This window comes from Corticium candelabrum, chromosome 1 (assembly GCF_963422355.1).
Source record: "Corticium candelabrum chromosome 1, ooCorCand1.1, whole genome shotgun sequence".
Classification (NCBI taxonomy): domain Eukaryota; kingdom Metazoa; phylum Porifera; class Homoscleromorpha; order Homosclerophorida; family Plakinidae; genus Corticium; species Corticium candelabrum.
The window spans coordinates 4,988,275-5,006,464 of record NC_085085.1 but is presented as its reverse complement, the minus strand read 5'-3'; the positions used below and the strand labels follow the sequence as shown (position 1 = coordinate 5,006,464).

General features: G+C 45.5%; 3 protein-coding genes across 5 annotated transcripts in view; 1 reads left to right on the top strand and 2 right to left on the bottom strand.

Annotated features, from left to right (window-relative positions):
* Window positions 1-542: 542 nt before the first annotated feature.
* On the bottom strand, window positions 543-10,738 carry LOC134190604 (uncharacterized). Its single transcript, XM_062659063.1, has 2 exons — window positions 10,677-10,738; window positions 543-2,153 (listed from the first exon to the last, which is right to left on the bottom strand). Exon 2 carries the CDS (start codon window positions 2,051-2,053, stop codon window positions 680-682), a length of 1,374 nt encoding a protein of 457 aa, XP_062515047.1. The 5' UTR covers window positions 2,054-2,153; window positions 10,677-10,738; the 3' UTR covers window positions 543-679.
* Window positions 10,739-15,997: 5,259 nt separating this feature from the next.
* Window positions 15,998-17,062, bottom strand: LOC134182935 (uncharacterized). Its single transcript, XM_062650413.1, has one exon. It carries the CDS (start codon window positions 17,060-17,062, stop codon window positions 15,998-16,000), a length of 1,065 nt encoding a protein of 354 aa, XP_062506397.1.
* An 850-nt stretch (window positions 17,063-17,912) lies between these two features.
* The window catches only part of LOC134182122 (uncharacterized), an 8,475-nt gene continuing 8,197 nt past the window's right edge, over window positions 17,913-18,190 (top strand). For all 3 annotated transcript variants that reach the window (XR_009970278.1, XR_009970277.1, XR_009970276.1), the window contains exons 1-2: window positions 17,913-17,984; window positions 18,042-18,120. The gene's annotated coding sequence lies outside the window, so the exon portion shown is untranslated. The remainder of the gene's footprint in view (window positions 17,985-18,041; window positions 18,121-18,190) is intronic.

The window sequence follows — 18,190 nt, the reverse complement described above, 5'->3', positions numbered from 1 at the left end:
CTTCTCATGCAGCTGTACAGGAACGAAATGTAAACAGTGAATGTATGCAATCGGATATCACAGCTAGCATAACTTTGATGGAAGGATAGCTTCATAATTAACTAAGAGCATGAGAGTGTTGACATTGGTGACGTGGGGTGACACTAGGTGAAGAAAGTAGGCAGTATGATTCCAGACCCTCTCTGGCGTTGTCGTGTTATACGGGAACCGGGCACGACGGCGCGAGAGGGCCTGGGACAAGGCTATAGTACGTAGCCTCACACCAGTTTCGCGCATGTGAGTTTGCGTGGGCGTGCCATTTCCGCTGAGCACCAAAGTGCGTTCCTGGTGCTACGCCACGTCAAGGCACCAACCTTATCTCGACTTAGCCACCTCTGTTTCCGGGTATACGATGGGAACTAGTTTGAGTACGACACTAGCGAGTACAGAGCTCACAAGACGTCGAGAGCACTCTGCGTTCGTCTGGACAAACAAAAACAAACAATATTTTATTTTATTTTCTGTTTAAAAGCTTGTCGCAATGACTCACATCATGCACGTGCTGATTTTGAATATCTATGAACGTAATAAGATATTAACCACTTATCAACTATGCAAATACTGCTAAATACAGCAAACATCAATTCAGCAATTGTGTGATCATATATATCACCAACCCACAGTTGTCCTATCCATGCAGTCAATCCAGCCAAGTATGATAAAATGCTTTTAGAAAAACAGCAGCGCTATGAAATCTAAAAAATACTGCCAAAGGATAAGACGCTTGAGTGAATAGATGCCATTTGCTTTTGCCATAGAGCGTGTACTGAGTCTGAAAGAATCCTGCATCATTCTCGGACTTCATCTCGTAGAAAGAGTCCGCACCCCACCTGAGAGAGTTTACAGCAAAGAGAAAAAGAAACAAACCGGGAAGAACTTTGCAAGGAATTTTGCAGCATTCTTCATCTTTATCTCTGACGTAACGATGAAATCGATAACGCTCTACAAGCAAGAGAGTAACTCCTTGCAAAATGAATTGAAGCAAGTCTGTGGCATTATCGACGAGTTGCAAAACATAATATTCTTGTAGCAAACAACCGCACACACTGCGATCGAGTAGACAGTAGATACCTCCTGCACTACACAAGGCCAAATAGCCAATGACGGCACTGCATGTTGTGATGATGATAAAATCACTGACACTAAATGAATGATCAGGATCTTTGACAAGGTTTCCTCTACATAACTTCCATAAAAGCACACCGAAAACTGCTGCACAAGCTAGATTAATGGATATTGTCGTTTTATAGTAGGTTTCAAGTTTATTGTGCATATTGCACTCGTCTAAAATATTGCTGTCGACACTTGAATTAATAGTACTCTCGTTGTCACATTTTTTCAATATTTTCTCGTCACTTTCACACTTTACTTTGTTGCTGACGTTAGCAGATAACTCTTCAGAGTAGAGATGATGATACGGCAGTTCGTTTACCGAACTTTCTGTTGGCTCTCCTGTAATAAAATAAGCAGCTTCGCTAATGTTGTTTAGCTCAGTAAAAAGAGAAACTGTAACCAAAATCGCCCAAAAAGAAAAAAATACCAAACAAGGAAACACTCTTCGACCGCCAGAATCTTTTAAAAGTACTTCCAGAGCAGATGAATGTCTGTCCTCGCGTATGTTGCTTCCTGGTTGAATTGCTTGACTGTGAGGCACATGTGAAGCTAGTGCCGAAGTGGTAGGTACATGTCTGTCTTCAGTATTGTCTCTTTTATCCTGATTTTTCGTATCACGACGAGCCATTTCCTGCCATAGCTCGGCAAGAGCGAACAAACTCATAATGCAAAATTCAATAACGAGAGGAGTCAAAAGAGATGACGCTCTTGCTAAACGATTTTCCTTTAGAACACAATACTTGTCGAACTTCGTACTGTGACAGTCTTGGTAGTTTTGTATAGAAGAATGCTTAGCAACCTCCGAAGCGAAACTAGAGATCCAAAGAATCAACACAGAAAAACTTACGAAAAACAGAACCCAAGCTTGACAGTAAAACTGGTTCCAAGAGAAAACAATCATTTTGTTGGCAATAATAAAAACAGTGACCGCGAACACACACAGGGCGCCGAATGCCGACACGAATATTTCTGCATCAAGCTCTTGTGGCAATGAGTGGTTCCTATTGAATTGAGAAGAACAACTTAGAATGAAATCAATTTTCCAGCCAAAGAAGAGAAACGGAAAAAAGCACAGTAGAATCATTCCACCGACAGTAAAAACAAAGTCAAAGTTAGCTTCACCGTCTCTCTTTCTTGGCTCGGTTTTCAGTGTATCCTTACAGCAAGACGCACAAAAGAAGACAATAATTGCTAAGACCGTCAAAATGTGAATTCCTCCCTAACAAAATTGGATAACTTCAGTCATCCGAGTGCTTTTGAAACAGGTCGTCTGCAAAAGACGACTGGACAAGATTAGAGTTGCAGTAATGCAGCTAGCAAATACAGCAAGCAGAATACACAGCAGAGTAATGTACGACTTCTGAATAACAATTTCTTTGGACTTCATCAATGGCGTTCTCTCGTTGGCAGAATCACCATCAATAGATTCCTGACTTGGTAAATTTGCAATTTCTATACACATATATATATTACTATGCACCAAGTGTGTACAACCTCATTTAAACTTATATATAGCCAGATTAGCTCTGGAAAGTAGAGTGGTCCTGACTGGGACCTGTAAATACATGTATGTATATTAGAGATATATGCGTCACACACTGACACATAAACATGGTGCAAATTACACATAAAGAGGAAAAATATTAACGGAAGGATGCATCGGCGTGCCGACGGTGCTGGGTCGGCTAGCGACCGTGCGATTTCGACTTGCCTCGCCACGTGCTCGGCCTCAACTCTCGGGCGACCCCTCTCAAGGACTCGACTCCAGTGGAAGCCAGTGTCACGGAATTGGCGTCATTCTATAAACATTCGTCACAGAAGTAGAGTCAACTGACGCCATCACGAGCAGAGAAACCATGCAATTTCCACCCGTCCCAGCTAGTCTACATATACATACATATAAAGACGGCCTGTGTGTGTGTGTGTGTGTGTGTGTGTGTGTGTGTGTGTGTGTGTGTGTGTGTGTGTGTGTGTGTGTGTGTGTGTGTGTGTGTGTGTGTGTGTGTGTGTGCGCGCGCGCGCGCGTCCGTGACAGTGTGTGTATTCTTGGCTAATAACACTCGTCGTTGTAGTGGACGGTGGTCCTACAATGAGGATATTGGATAACCTCTCGAGGTCCTTGGCAGGAGTCGATGCCGTACCAATCGCCTGCTTTGCACGTACACAACATTACACTGTACATATTTATAGGTTTTTTATTTCTCTAATAGGTTGCAATATTTTTATGTAACCGTTTACATCATGAAAGTACTTAAGCTCCTTTCGCACTTGTACGACGAAAGTCATATCAGTGCAGTGGCGCTCGATAGTGCATTGCACGTTTTGAATCCGCCCACTACGGAGCTCAAGTATCTTTGGAATTATTCGCCCAAGATCAAATCGGTGGTACGAGTGTGCCCTGCGGACCCTAGAAGGAAGTTGATTGGTGATGAAACCCTCGACTCGGGATTGCTTGCGCTGAGATCTCCCATAGAAAATATGGACGTAGAGAAACCATCAAAAGACTTGGACGAGGATGTCACCAAAGATGAGTCGTACGACGAGCCTTGGTGTATGCCCGGTCTCCACAAGAAGGCCGACGAACGGAAACATGTCAAAAAATAACCCCTCTATACGATGAAAGCCTTTGTGATGATGACGGCCACTTTTTATAGTGGTGTGATCTATGTGGCAGCGAGTCTGTTGCTCAATCGGAATCGGAATCGGAATGGAGGGCGGCCTAGACGAGGCACAACTGCACGATTTCATCGTTATTCTCGTTTAGTCATGGTTCCGTCGATGTCGGTGGCGCCCGATTCCAGACACTGTCGCACCATCACGGGGTGGCCCCTCCTGGCCGCAACGCGCATGGCGCTATCGTGATCGGTGGCCCCCGGTTCCTGGCACTGGCGCACGATCTCGAGGTGACCCTTCCCGGCCGCAGCGAGCATGGCCCCATTGATGTCGGTGGCACACCTTTCCAGGCGCTGGTGCACCATCTCGAGGTGAGCATGACCCAATCGTATTCGTGTTCGATGGCTCCCCGTCGCTGGCGCGCGATGTTGTGGCTGCACATTCAGGGGACCAACTTTGCGACCAACTCGAGAAATTAGAAGATCAGCAAAGTTCAACGCTACTTTTAAGACATTGTCATATTCCTAGCTAGACTTGATCATTTGGCTAGATCTGTGGAGCCTACCTTGCTATTTGATGCAGCATCCATCCAAGATTTTCAATCTCGAAAAACATTTGTTTATCTTCTTGGTGAAACATTTGTGAATGATCAGGTCTGGAAACAGGCATGTCTCCCTATTCGTATGGGTGGATTTGGTCTAACCTCACTATCTTCCATCGTTGGTCCTGCTTTTGTTGCTTCGTGGTCCCATACCATATCTGAGCTACCATCTTGTTTCCCACATCTGAAAGTCATCATGGACAAATTCACTTGTGATGCATCTAGCCCTGTTGGTCATGCTTTTCGATCATACCTTCCAACAAAAAAGAAGATCTCAGATTACAAAGAAATTTAAAAAGCTACAACATCAATTATCCATTTACAATTTCAAAGAAGATTTCCAGCACTTGGTTGATGCAGCTCCAACTGCAAGAGACGAAGCAAGGTTTCGTTCCCTTCACGAAAAGAGCGCAGGCACGTGGTTGGTTGCATGCACTGCCAACCTCATACGGATTCGTACTCAAGCCTTGCGAATTTCGCTTGGCGTGCCGTGTGAGATTGGGGTCTGCCTATCATCATTTTAAAATGGGTAGAATCTTGTAATTGCAATGCACCACTAGACGACAGTGGATACCACCTACTTACCCGCAAGACAGGAGGAGGCCCTATTTGGTGCCATGAGTCTATTGCAGGAGTGTGGTGGAAGTGCCTTACAAGTCTACGAATTCATCATTGTCGTGAGCCAAGCAACAGGTATACTAACTGTGAATGTAGACCTGACATTATCATGTTTGATGCCGAGTCGGGTTCTAATCTTGATCTTGACATTTCTTTGGCAGACCCTTGGAGCTTAGATGTTTTTCCGAGCTCTGCTGAGGCAACAGGGGTTGCAGCTAATCGAAGAGAAACCAGAAAATGTCCAAGTACGAACAACACAAACTGCCTGGAGGCTCAGTAGTCAAAGTCTTTCCACTGGTCATGGAACATTTTGCGAGAAAATTTTGCAGAAACTGGCCGCCTTTTCATCAGATTAAGCAGGAAGACCTAATGCTGCGGAATTTTAGACTTTTGGAGGAAAAAGTTTTCTGTACAATTACAAAAGTGTAATGTTCAAGTTATATCAAACTTAGCATGTTGTGCGGTGGATCTGAGAGGCCTGACTCTCTCAGCACCCAATTTTTTCCTCATTAGTCTTAGCTATATATAACTATTTTGGCTTGCTGTAATGTTAGCTTTCAGTAAACATTATCAGGGAGTGCGGTAGCACTACCTATGTAGGGACGCGAAGAATCTAAAATGGCGTCCCGTACAAAAGTATCCAAACGCATCCGAACCGGAACTCTCAGACCTCCTTACAGAGATCTCGGACCCACGTAGCGCTCAACTTCAAACGTTCCTAATGGTAGCCAGACTATCACCGCTGACACTAAGTGCCTCAGAAGCCAGCTATTGGCAAGTAAAAAAACCAGATTTATTCTTTCACATTTCACATTTCACTATTTCACTCGTCAGCCAGGCTAGCGCCTCACTCGAAGCAGCTACAACGACGAGAGTCACACCAAACGATTCACTCCTGTCCGAAGAATTGCACTGACCCAACAGCTAGAAATGTGCAAAGTCACCTTGTATCAGTCAACTGCTGCCATGCAGTTCCACGTACTGCTTCCCACAACGACATGTTGTTCCAGTCACGTGTGTACATGTGACTACCGTATGGAAGCCTAGCTGCTACTTCCACCTGCTGTTACATGCTGCTTACAGTTGCGTGTAGTTGAACATGTACAGTACCACTATGTTCAACGGCGCGGCGTACTGTCTGACTCTCTGTGCATGTAAGCGTGTATCTCTTCCATGGAACCCTAGGTAGTGGGAGTTGTTTATAGATGCAATCAGTGTTATTACGGACTGTCATTTCCATTTCAAACTACACAAGTCTAAAAATATTTTGAGAAAATGATGGGTATGAAGGGATGGGTATGTACTTATCTCATTTATGCCCATCTCCTACATCACAATAAGGTCACTTGAAAAGAGATACCGTAGCTAAACTGGAATGTGCAGCGGCTAATTACAGCCTGGAATTCGTGGCCTAGGGTGGGAGGGGGCGGGACAGATAGTGCAACCTCCACGTGGTCTGTCCTGGGGTTTTGAGCATGAAAGTATTCTCACGTGTTCAAAAGGTTATGCACTCGGTTTACTAAAACTGTCATTTCCATCTTCAGGGCATCCTATCTATATATATAAAGGAGAGGTGTCTGTCTGTCTGTCTGTCTGTCTGTGTGTCCGTCCGAGCGTTTCTCAAAGACGGCGAGTCCAATCTCGGCCGAATTTGGCTCGCGCACGCCGAATTCATTAATCTCGAAAGTGAGACCGCGATCGTCTTCCTGACTTCTCCCACGACGACGCGATTTCCCGCCGATCGCGCTCGCTTCCGTTCGCGCGCGAATATCTCCGGAACGGCGCATCGTATCTCCACCGAATTTAGACTGCCCGTTCCCGACGTCTGACGGTACGCGCCGAGCGTGTCGTTTATTGCGGGCGACGCTGGCAAACGGAAGATATTTTTTGCTGATATCCGGGTCTTGAAAAAATACGCCCACAGTCGTTTGCCAGTCTACGACCGTCGAAAAGCTGCCGTGTTTGATGCACCTGTTCCCCGAAACGCCAGCAACGTCTTCGAAGAGACGACGTTCAGCGGGACTGTCAAAATGACGAGAGTCGGTACGAGTCGTGACTTCGTTAGATACGGATCTGCCGTGTTTGATGCACCTGTTCCCCGAAACGCCAGCAACGTCTTCGAACAGACGACGTTCAGCGGGACTGTCGAAATGACGAGAGTTGGCATTCGTTATATAAGGGGAAAGGATTATCCGGGTTAAGTATTGCACGTGACTTGCACGTTACGGGATTCACCTCGAAATTATAGATGCCAGGTTCGATACCCCTGTTCTCCGCAACGGGACTGTCGAAATGGCTTCAACGGGATCAATAATCCAATCAACGGGATTTTTTTAAACTGAACACGTGTCGAATAGATGCCAAGTTCGATACACCTGTTCCTCGCAACGGCAGCAACGTCCAAGTCGAAATGGTTTCACCCAATCGCTAATCCAAAAATCAACGGGATTTAGAAACGGCAATTGAACGGGATATAACTATGAATGAGAATTCTGTCTGGCTGCTACTAAACGGTAAAAGCACTCACACCACGGATAATTAGTGACAGTAAACGGTTCTCTATACAAACTGTACGTGACCTGGCTACACCCCCTCTGACTCTCCAACCATCAAACGCATATTTAGATACTTTCTGCTAAAATCTCTACCTATAAAGGCGACCTATTTTCTGTCTGTCTGTCTGTCTGTCAATGGTATTCTATTTTCATAAATCAGAACTAGTACAGGCTAAATCAAATTACACTACTTTACAATGACAACTAAAAAACAAAAAACTGAACACTGTCTGTCTCCCGGATAACATGGATGGACATCACAACGTGCATGGCCACCATAGAAGACGCCTAGCGCTGACGCGAGGTAAAGATGCGTGCAATCCATGATGACAATGTTAATACAGAGGAGTAGACAATATGAGTAGAGGAATACATCACAACGTGCATGGCCACCATAGAAGACGCCTAGCGCTGACGCGAGGTAAAGATGCGTACAATCCATGATGACAATGTTGGTACAGAGGAGTAGACAATATGGGTAGAGGAAGACATCACAACTGTCTGCCTGTCTGTCTGTCTGTCTGTCTGTCTGTCTGTCATTAATGCTATAATCTCTACCTATAAAGGCGACATGTCTCTTCTCCACTTCCGTGTTGTATTGGCTCTATGACAAACGTGTGTGTCAACTGCGGCGCTATGAAGTGGAAAGGAGAAGCACCTGGCATGTGTTGTCCCCCGGGCGAAGCCGGGCATTGGAGCTTGTACTACAATACGCTCGGGAACGCCCACTTCCGTCTGTCCACATGTAACGCGCCGATCGACACGACGCCGGTCTCGGATCGTCGCGAAACGCGACGGAAGGGTCGAGATCGGCCGTCGGAGATGAACGGTCGAGTCGGATTTCGCCCGGACTGACTCTGACGGCCAGAAACGAGACTTTGGCGGCCTGAAATGAGATGCGCTGGAGTGTTTGTTCAATTGACCGAGTATGCGGATGTGACGTATGCTCACTAGCCATTGCCTATTTGCCTAGGCTATCTGGTCTAGAGTAGAGTGCAAGATGCGGCCGCTGCAGTCAGAGGTTTTAAGCCGGCTCACTGGGCCACATGTTCGTGCGTCCGTACATCTAAATGTATGTTACGGAAGATGTGTCTTCATTCCGGAAGAGGCGTCATTCTCCACGAATAGATCATGACGTTTTAGGTGGGAAGAGTCTGAGATGGGGATGCTGGAAAATGCGTAGTCTGAGACGAAAGGGCGCGTCGGATTGCTTTGGGGTCTGAAGATAACCTAAAATTAGATTGCTACGTGAATGTGTCTTCGCGGAAGTGCCGAGTATGCGGATGTGACGTGTTTTGAGATACGCGGGAGATTTGAAATGCGCGGGAGTTTGTTTAGGCAATTGACCGAGTATGCGGTGGTGACGTGAACCGGTCTGCGCTTCATCTGCATTGATCGTCTGGATGCGCCATCATCAGATCTGCATCGTCTGGATGCGCTGGCTGTAGACTTTGGCGTTCTGAAATGAGATGAGCCGGAGTTTGTTTGCTCAATCCACTAGCGGAGTATGTACGCGGATGTGAGGTGCGCTCGCCAGCCACTGTACGCCATCCTCTAATTCCAAGAGTGCAAGATGCGCCGGCTCACCGGGCCGCTTTTGCGTTCGTGCTTGCGTCCGTGTGTCAGGGAAGGTGCGTCTTCTTTGCAGAAGTGGCGTACAATGACAGATTGCCACCGCCCAGATTGCTACCGCCCATAGGGGCGGGTAGTACTAGAATATATATATATTCACACACGTGCTCGCGTAATATACTTCTAGCATAGCTAAAAATATATGAAACAAGTCCAAAAACATTTTGAGAAAATGATGGGTATGTAGGGATGCGTATGTACTTATGACATCTATGCCCATCTCCTACATCTCAATCTTTTTACCTATATCGCTTGCAGCAGTTGTGAATGTGATGTACCAGATTGGCATAACTGTCATAAGTACATACCAATCCCTACATACCCATCATTTTCTCAAAATTTGTTTTTGGACTTGGTCTAGTTGTACTGTAGTTCTTTACAGAATTGTATCTTAGTTTGATGTAAGAATAAATGATAGACAGAATAGGAGAGAGAGAGAGAGAGAGAGAGAGAGAGAGAGAGGGAGAGAGAGACAGAAGAGGAGAGAGAGAGAGAGAGAGAGAGAGAGAGAGAGAGAGGGAGAGAGACAGAAGAGGAGAGACAGAGAGAGGGAGAGAGACAGAAGAGGAGAGAGACAGACAGAAGAGGAGAGAGACAGACAGAAGAGGAGGGAGGGAGGGAGAGAGAGAGAGAGAGAGAGAGAGAGAGAGAGAGAGAGAGAGAGAGAGGAGAGAGAGAGAGAGGAGGGAGGGAGGGAGGGAGGGAGGGAGGGAGAGGGAGGGAGGGAGAGGGAGGGAGGGAGGGAGGGAGGGAGGGAGGGAGGGAGGGAGGGAGGGAGGGAGGAAGAGGGAGGGAGGGAGGGAGGGAGAGGGAGGGAGGGAGGGAGGGAGAGGGAGGGAGGGAGAGGGAGGGAGAGGGAGGGAGGGAGGGAGGGAGGGAGGGAGGGAGAGGGAGGGAGGGAGGGAGAGGGAGGGAGGGAGGGAGGGAGAGGGAGGGAGGGAGGGAGAGGGAGGGAGGGAGGGAGGGAGAGGGAGGGAGAGGGAGAGAGGGAGAGGGAGGGAGGGAGGGAGAGAGGGGGGAGAGAGGGAGGGAGAGAGGGAGGGAGAGAGACAAATAATTATTCTTATATAGACTCTACTTGTACATATACAAGAAAATTGTAAAAAGCAAACCTATCTTGCAAACAACAATTGATGAACAGACCGACCGACAGACAGACAGACAGACAGACAGGCAGACATGACCCGCTCATGAAGCAAAGAAAATGACATCAGTGACATATATAGTGTCCAAATGCATGCAACCTAAGTTGATAATTTTTTAGAGACCCGTGTGGGTCTAATTGATATATAATGGACTTTCCTATCTATAGCTTGTAATAGTTCATATGTATGAAATATAAAGATTTGACTGACAGACAGACAGACAGACAGACAGACAGACAAACGGACATTGATACAGATAGGCAAACAGACAAATAAACAGACTGATAAACAAGCAGACAAACCGAGGCGAACAGATAACAAACAATGAATAGTAGGCAGCCTGTCAGATACACAACTCACCTGCTTCACTCAACGCAGCCAACTCCCTTCTACGGGCACTCACGTTGCCACCTCGTTTCGTCATGTCAACCAGCTGCTCTTGTTCCTCGCATTTTCTCTTCCATTCGGCAACTGTTCTAGCAAGCTCAAAATTTTCCTCCTTCAATCTACCCAACTCGTCTCTGAGTTTCTTCTCTCTTGTAATCGCAAAATCTAAGTCCTGCCTAGCTACTTTAGCTCTGTCTACAGCGTCGTCCGCTTTTTTTCGAAATTTATCCACTTCCTGTTCCATCGAAGTGTCTTTCCGACGCTCGCCCTGAAACTCTTCGAATCTCGTGTTGAAGCGACTCTTTAGCGAGCTCAGTTCGTCAGTCATACGACGTCTATCGACCTGTTGCTGTTTGAGCGCGACCTCACTTCGTTCAGCTTCGGCACGGAATTTCTCGATTTCCTCTAGGTCCGCCTCGCGCTGCTTCTCGTGTTTGGAAATTGCGTCTTTGTACGTCTTTACTTTTGCTTGTCTGTCCTTGGAATGGGGCTCGAGTTCGTCTTCGCGTTCTCGCTGACTAGTTGCCATTGCCTTGAGTTTGTGCTCCTAGGGTTACTTCTCTAGGGAAACTCACGTGAATTGTTCCACTAACATAGTCGCTGATCTAATTTCCTACTAGTCTCGGTCACACCGTAGTCTCGCGCAGCCAGGCCCTCCCCTTTTGACTTCAGTTGGCGCTAGCGTAATAGTCCTACGTACTGGATAGCAGCTAGGTATATATAGCTAGGTAATTACGTACATTAAATTGACATGAGAAAGTTTCGAAGCGATTCGCCGCGTTTCGACGCGAGCTGAAGCGAAAGTACCGCGAAGCGTCTCGATCGCGGGTTTTCGCTGCGTATTCGAGGCTTACTAGAGCGATACTGTTCGCTACGTTCTAGCCGCGATGTGTTCGCTCGTTTAGCGGCGTAGTTGCGTCGTGTTCGAAGCGAAGATCAAGTGACAATACAGACCAGGCGGAAGCAAATCCAGTGCTACGGCCTAGCGCACGTTAGTAGGCGTGGTCAGAGATAGGTGGTCATCTGTGTGAACAGCAATAATGTTAATTGCACTAAAGAAATATACCAAACACAGAAAGGCTGTGTTCGTTTCCACAAACAAATCCCTTTGCCCATGCAGATAGATCTAACATGTCTGTCAGTTCTTTATGAACAGTTAGTATCATTAGATGATTTAATTAATCGGCTCTGGTTCATAGTTGCACGCAAGTACGTTTTCACTCTTCGACAAGCGGAAAATGACCGTTCACTTGTGGCGTTAGTCGCTGGCATAACTAGAATCAGGCGTAATATTGTCACAACCTCACTCAAAAGTTCTCTCCCATGTCCCAGACTAATTAGATAGCCTTCACTTGACTAAAAGTCACTGGAAGCTTATTGACTGTTCCCTCTTCAGAAACTTGCTGAGATTGAAACTCAGCAGTAAGAATTTCCAGCTGCCTCTTGAGGCGTGCAGGTTCGATGTCTCTCTCGTACAATCTCACAACAACTTCCATGTCTTCACTGTAGTCGTCTGCGGATGTGGCCTTGGTTAGCAAATTCTGAAGGTGTGCATAGATCTCATAACCAGGTTGATCAAAGCGATCTCTAATAGAAGACAGAATTCTGTCAATTGTTGCATAATAGGTACTCCGGTATAGATCCTTCGGAGATTCGGGATGGCTGCCTTCGCCAATACCAGTCTCATACTGGTTTGGAGCTTTCCTCTTCCGTGGCATCCTAGGCTTGCTTACATCCACAGTTTCAGACTTCTTCACTACGTTTTGCCAGAATATATCAAACTCTTCATCAGTCCTCAATGCAGATATCACTTTGATTGTTACATTTGCTGCAACCTGGCCCTCTGCAGCTGACAGTTCCTTCTTTTGCAATGTACAGCTTAGGTTGTCAACTAACCTAAGTATCCTACTTCCAAGAATTACACCAAAAAGAAAATCAAATTTTGTCATCTCGGTTGCCACTCCATTTACTTTGACAGACGCTTCCAAGTCTCTTCGAGCCATCTGCGAAAACTCTTCGAGGCTATTCTGTAGCACGGAATAGTTAGCCTCGACACTTGCCAAAGAGTCTGCTCTCACCGTCCATCTTGTTGGACACAAGGTACGAAATCCAGACTGACCAGGTGATAACTCCTCTTTCATTCTCTTGTAGGTAGCATTGCTTTTCGATGAATACTTCAGCAGCTTTGATAACTTGAAAGTCATATCGAGGGCATTTCTAATGACTTTTATTTCGCGAACGGTATCTTGACATGCTAGATTGAGGAGGTGTCCATAACAGTGCGTGTATAATGCCCTTCGCTCGACTGCTACTGTGTCGCGACTCCAGTGCGAACGCCGGCCATGTTAGCAGCATTGTCGTAGCACTGACCTTGGCAGTTCTTCATGTCAAGATTGAACCGTATCAAGATGTTCTTCACTATCGCAACTAAAGTATTTGCATCAATTGAGTCAGTTTGATGGATACCTAGAAATTCCTCGTGGGGTTCCAGGTCATCGTCTACCCAACGCAAACAAAGACGACTTGCTCGGTTGTACTGACATCAGTTGTTTCATCAACCATAATAAAGAAATATAAATCTGACGATTTGATCCTATTTACGATGTCTCGTACAATTCGATTGGCCTTAATCTGAAGTAGTTCATTTTGAACGTCATGACAAGTATATTTATCCCTTTTCTTTGCCAAAAAACCTTTCAGTGTACCATCAGAGCTTTGCAACAGAACCATTAACTGACTGAAATTTCCATCTCTTTCACCAGAACTGTCACCTCTAATTGCAAGTCCTTGCCTAGCGAGAAATCTCAGCGAGGCCATCACTTTCAAAAGACATGGGCGATGTTCTTTCTTAGTCTGGACTGCTTGAGATGACAGACTATCTGCAACATCTCTTGTTGTAGCTGGAATAGTGATAACTGCTTCAACTGCACGTTTGTGAAACGAAGATCTTTTGTGCTTCGCAAACACCACACAGACATCTTTCCAATTTGACATCCTTTGGAAATAAACGAAGTTTCTGCCCCCGTCAGCTGGAGTTTCAGTTTTTTATTAATTGCTGTAATACATACGTGACAGAACACTCGTTCGGTCTCTGCGTCCCAATGAATCCAAGTCCAGCGATCAAACCATTTCTCGTTGAAGGATCTGCGAACTATTTTTTTCCTTTCCAAACTCAACTGCAAGAAATAAAATCTTCTTGGGCTGATTAGGCCTTTCACCCACGTCGGGGCACAATGGGAAGGCAACAGACATGAAATCGTCAGCGTGAGGTACACGTGCCTTTCCTACAAGGTCCCGGACTAGGTTTCGGAACCCAGACCGCCTAACATGCCAAGACGAGAGCTCGAAGGGCAAAGAAATATAATTGTTCTTGCAACCAAAAATAGAAATTAATCTTCAAAAAGTGCTACAGCCATGGCCGTAGCGCCGTAGCCGTTCCGCCGGGGCTAACAATATCTAGCCTAATATAAATTTGTTGCTATCTTTCTGTCTCAGAGTCCACATCGTTTGATCTACAATCTTATCTATAATCTGACCATTTGTTGTTATGTTACATATGTCTGTAACATGCAATGTGCTCTTTAGACATACACTATAGGACTGATTGTATTGTGATATATGATCACTACTTATACAAGTGTATAATCTAATTACATCCTATTACATCCCTTTTCCTTTTTTTGTTTTAGCATGCTTCTATATTCTTGGAACACTCTCAACTCTACATTACTGCTAAAGCAAAACAGAACATAACAGTTTCTTTCTACTTTAAAACATAGTCTTTTAGATAGACTGGCTTGTTGATTGTTCTGCCTCTCCTGGTAGTAACTGTCTTCTGAGGTATTGGTTTGCTTGGAGGGGCTGTTGTTTCTTGAGTCTTCTTTGATGGTGTTGTTTGCTTGGTGGGTAGGTCTAGCTCAGTCATACTATCTCCAATTGGCTGTTTGCAAACGTCTCCTTTGATTATCTGAGATGAACTCGATTTCTTCTGTAGGTTCTTCCATTGGCTGCCTCAACGTTGTACGATCGGTTGGGTAGCTGTTTAATCACTTTAGCTTGTTGCCATTCTTGAGACCTTCCAAACGGTTGAATTCTTACAGTTTGGTGTTCTTTTAATTCAGGTAGGTCTCTAGCTGTTCTGTCATAGTATTTCTTTTGTCGTTCTTTGGATTGTCTGAGAGCTTCAAGTTCTTGAGTGACCTTGGGCTTCAATAATGATGTTGCTGTCGTCATTGAATGCTAGCTGTTTCCTGGACATCAGTCCATTCCCACTGGATGTGTTGTTTAGTTAGCTGACGGAGTGGTTCGAGGAGGTCGGACAGGTGTGGCATGAACTTTGATAAGTAGTTGGTCATACCAATGAATCGCCTCACTCCCTGTACATCCTGTGGTGGTGGCATCTACAAAAATTGCTTCTATCTTGTCCTCATCCGGCTTAATCCCTTGAGACGTAAGCACGTGTCCCATGTAGGCTACCTTCTGTGTTGCAATGTAGCATTTGTCTTTGTTCAACTTTATTCCTTGATTCCTGCATCGCTGTAGTAGTCGTAGCAAATTCTCATCATGATCTTTCCTTGCTTCATCATGTGTTGTGCCACTGCCAACTACCAAAATATCGTCTGCAATCGTGTATATTCCGGCAAGTCCATGAATTGCATTGTCAAGTGCCCTTTGAAAAATTTCCGGTGCTGGCGTGATCCCAAATGGCAATCTATTCCAGCGGTATCTCCCATATGGTGTGTTGAATGTCGTAAGCTTGCTGGAGGGTTCATCAAGTCGGACATGCCAATAGCCATTCTTCACATCTAACACGCTGAAAATTGTTGCTTTTGATAGCTCTGGTAGAATGTCATCTAGTATCGGCATTTGATACTGACTTCGTTTTAATGCTTTGTTGAGTGGTTGTGGGTCTATACAGACTCGTAGCTTCCCATTCTGCTTCTTCACCACTACTAAGCTTGAGATCCAATCTGTGGGTGCCTCTTCTTTCTGTATAATCTCTAAGCGTTCAAGTCTCTGCAACTCTGCTTTCAATCTGTCTTTCATGGCAATTGGAAGTCGCCTCAGTGGCTGTTTCACTGGCTGTATCATGGGGTCGATGTCCAAATGTGTTACTCCTTGAAGTGTGCCAAGTTCTCCTTCAAATACTTCAGCAAATTTTTGAGTAATCACTTCTTTCGTGAGCATGGTTTGTCTCCATGTGACTCTCCCCTGTGGCTGTTCAGTCTCTTGTATCATCTGGATGTTGTCATAGTCCATTTTGATTAGACTCATGGCTTGTGATGTCTGAGCTCCTAATATGGATGTAGTAGCTGCATTATCCACCACAAAAACTGAACAGCATAGGTTTGCGCATTCTTCTGATTTTTGACACGCAGTATGCACTTCCCAAGAGGTCTAATCTCTGCTCCACTGTATTGAGTAAGTGTTTGTGTTGTCTGCTGCAAGTCATTCAATCTTCTATGTGGAATATCTTGTTTCCTGATGACATTGCATGTGGCACCTGTATCAATCTGAAATCGGATAGGCGTTTCAGCAACTGTCAACGTTGTACATAACTTGTTTTCATATCTTCTGCCATCTAACACGTTGATTTCGTCATCACGCGGCGTCAACGTTAATGTCACTACTTGCTGTTTGCTCCAGCGTTGATCATCACTGCTGTCTTCATACATGCTGTCGGAATCGTATCGCATCATGTGGACGGCTGCTTGCTTTGTTCCGGATTTCGCACTTGACCTGCACATCTGTGCAAAATGATTCTGCTTATTGCATTTTTTGCATAACTTCCCATAGTGCTGTTTGCCCCACTTGTGGTCCTTACCACAATATTTGCATTCCTTGTGTGTTGACTTTTCTGCACGTGGCAATTGTCTGCGTTGCTTGCCAAAGCTCTTCTGTTTGGCTCTGAATGCATGAACCTGTTGCGTTTCATTGTTGCCCATCTCCTTCATATGTGCAGCTGTCGTTTCGCATGCTCGACAGACTGATACACATGTCGCTAGCGTAAGTTCCTTTTTCTGTAGTAGTTGTTTTCTCAATGTGTCGTCTCTAGCACCTACTACTATTTTGTCTCTCAGTAGCTCATCATGCATCTGTCCGAATTGACACGTCTTGGCCAATTCTTTGAGGTCTGTCAAGAATTGATCAAAAGACTCACCCTCTCTTTGAGCTTTCCGGTTGAAACGGAAACGTTCATAAATGACATTAGTTTCCCCGAGGCAATACTTCTCCATTTCTTCAAGAACTTTATCCAGGTCCCTCTTGTCCGCATCGTTTGCAAATGGCAGTGCATTGTATATTCTAAGAGCATCTTGTCCTATGCACGTTATGAATGTAGCGATCCTGTGCTCCTTCATATCTGGTAGTTTGAGGTTGGCCAGGATCTTCTATGAATCCCAAATCTGTCGAAATTCGCGTCACGATTGGGATATGTTTCCCCTCACGACTAGTGGCTTTGGGAGCGGTATCCTGCTCTGCAATCTGAGTGGACGAGCTGCTTCTATGTGTGCTTCTTCAGCTAGTTGCAACGGGAATTCCACTTGTTCAACCATTTCGCTCGTTTATCTCTCTTCTCTCGGCTGCGTGTAGCTCCACTCGTGTCACCATGTAACATGCAATGTGCTCTTTAGACATACACTATAGGACTGATTGTATTGTGATATATGATCACTACTTATACAAGTGTATAATCTAATTACATCCTATTACAATGTCATCTTCCACAGTTGTGATAAGCCTCAACTCTAGGCTAGCTATAGGCCTTTCCGATTCGTCAGTGATAAGACCTTGGGTCTGAAGCTTCATCAAACAAGGCATTTTGCTTGCATCTCGAAGATACTCTCTGCAGGGTCCTCGTTTTCGTGCGTTTTGGGTATACGGATACATGTAGCCATCAGACAACTGTTCACGCATGCGTAGGACGTAAAATCCCGGGCGTGATTCAACACTTGGTTAGAACAATGCAGAATTTGACGAGCTTCAGGATGCTGAGCACGTGGAATTCGCGCAGACAGCATGCGACAGTTTGCTGACCAGGAAAGTCTCTTATGGCTGGCAGAAATCCGCTCGTCAACTCTAGACGGCTTTGATGTAGACGAATTAAAGTGCCACAGTCCAGATTTATGCGCATGTTCATGAAACTGCCTGCTCGCGCGGATTGCTTTTGCCTCGCTTTGGATTCTGCGCATAGCCAGATTAAAACATGGCGTTCCCGAGAGATGAGATGATGTTGTCAGGGGAACTGATGATGAAGAAACGTTAGAGAGTCTAGTTGAGCCGGTAAGTTTTTGTTGGACTCCATATTTTGATTGGTACACAACGTGATCGGTGTGGTAGGAGAGTGTGAGATGCAGTTGCAGAGGGAAGTGCGCTAGAGTGAGACGCGATGGACGAGGCTGCGAGTGCAAAGTGGCAGGTGCGCACTGTGTGAGTGCATGTTCTTGCAGACCTGAGATATGCAGGAATCGCGGAGAGGTGCGCGCTAG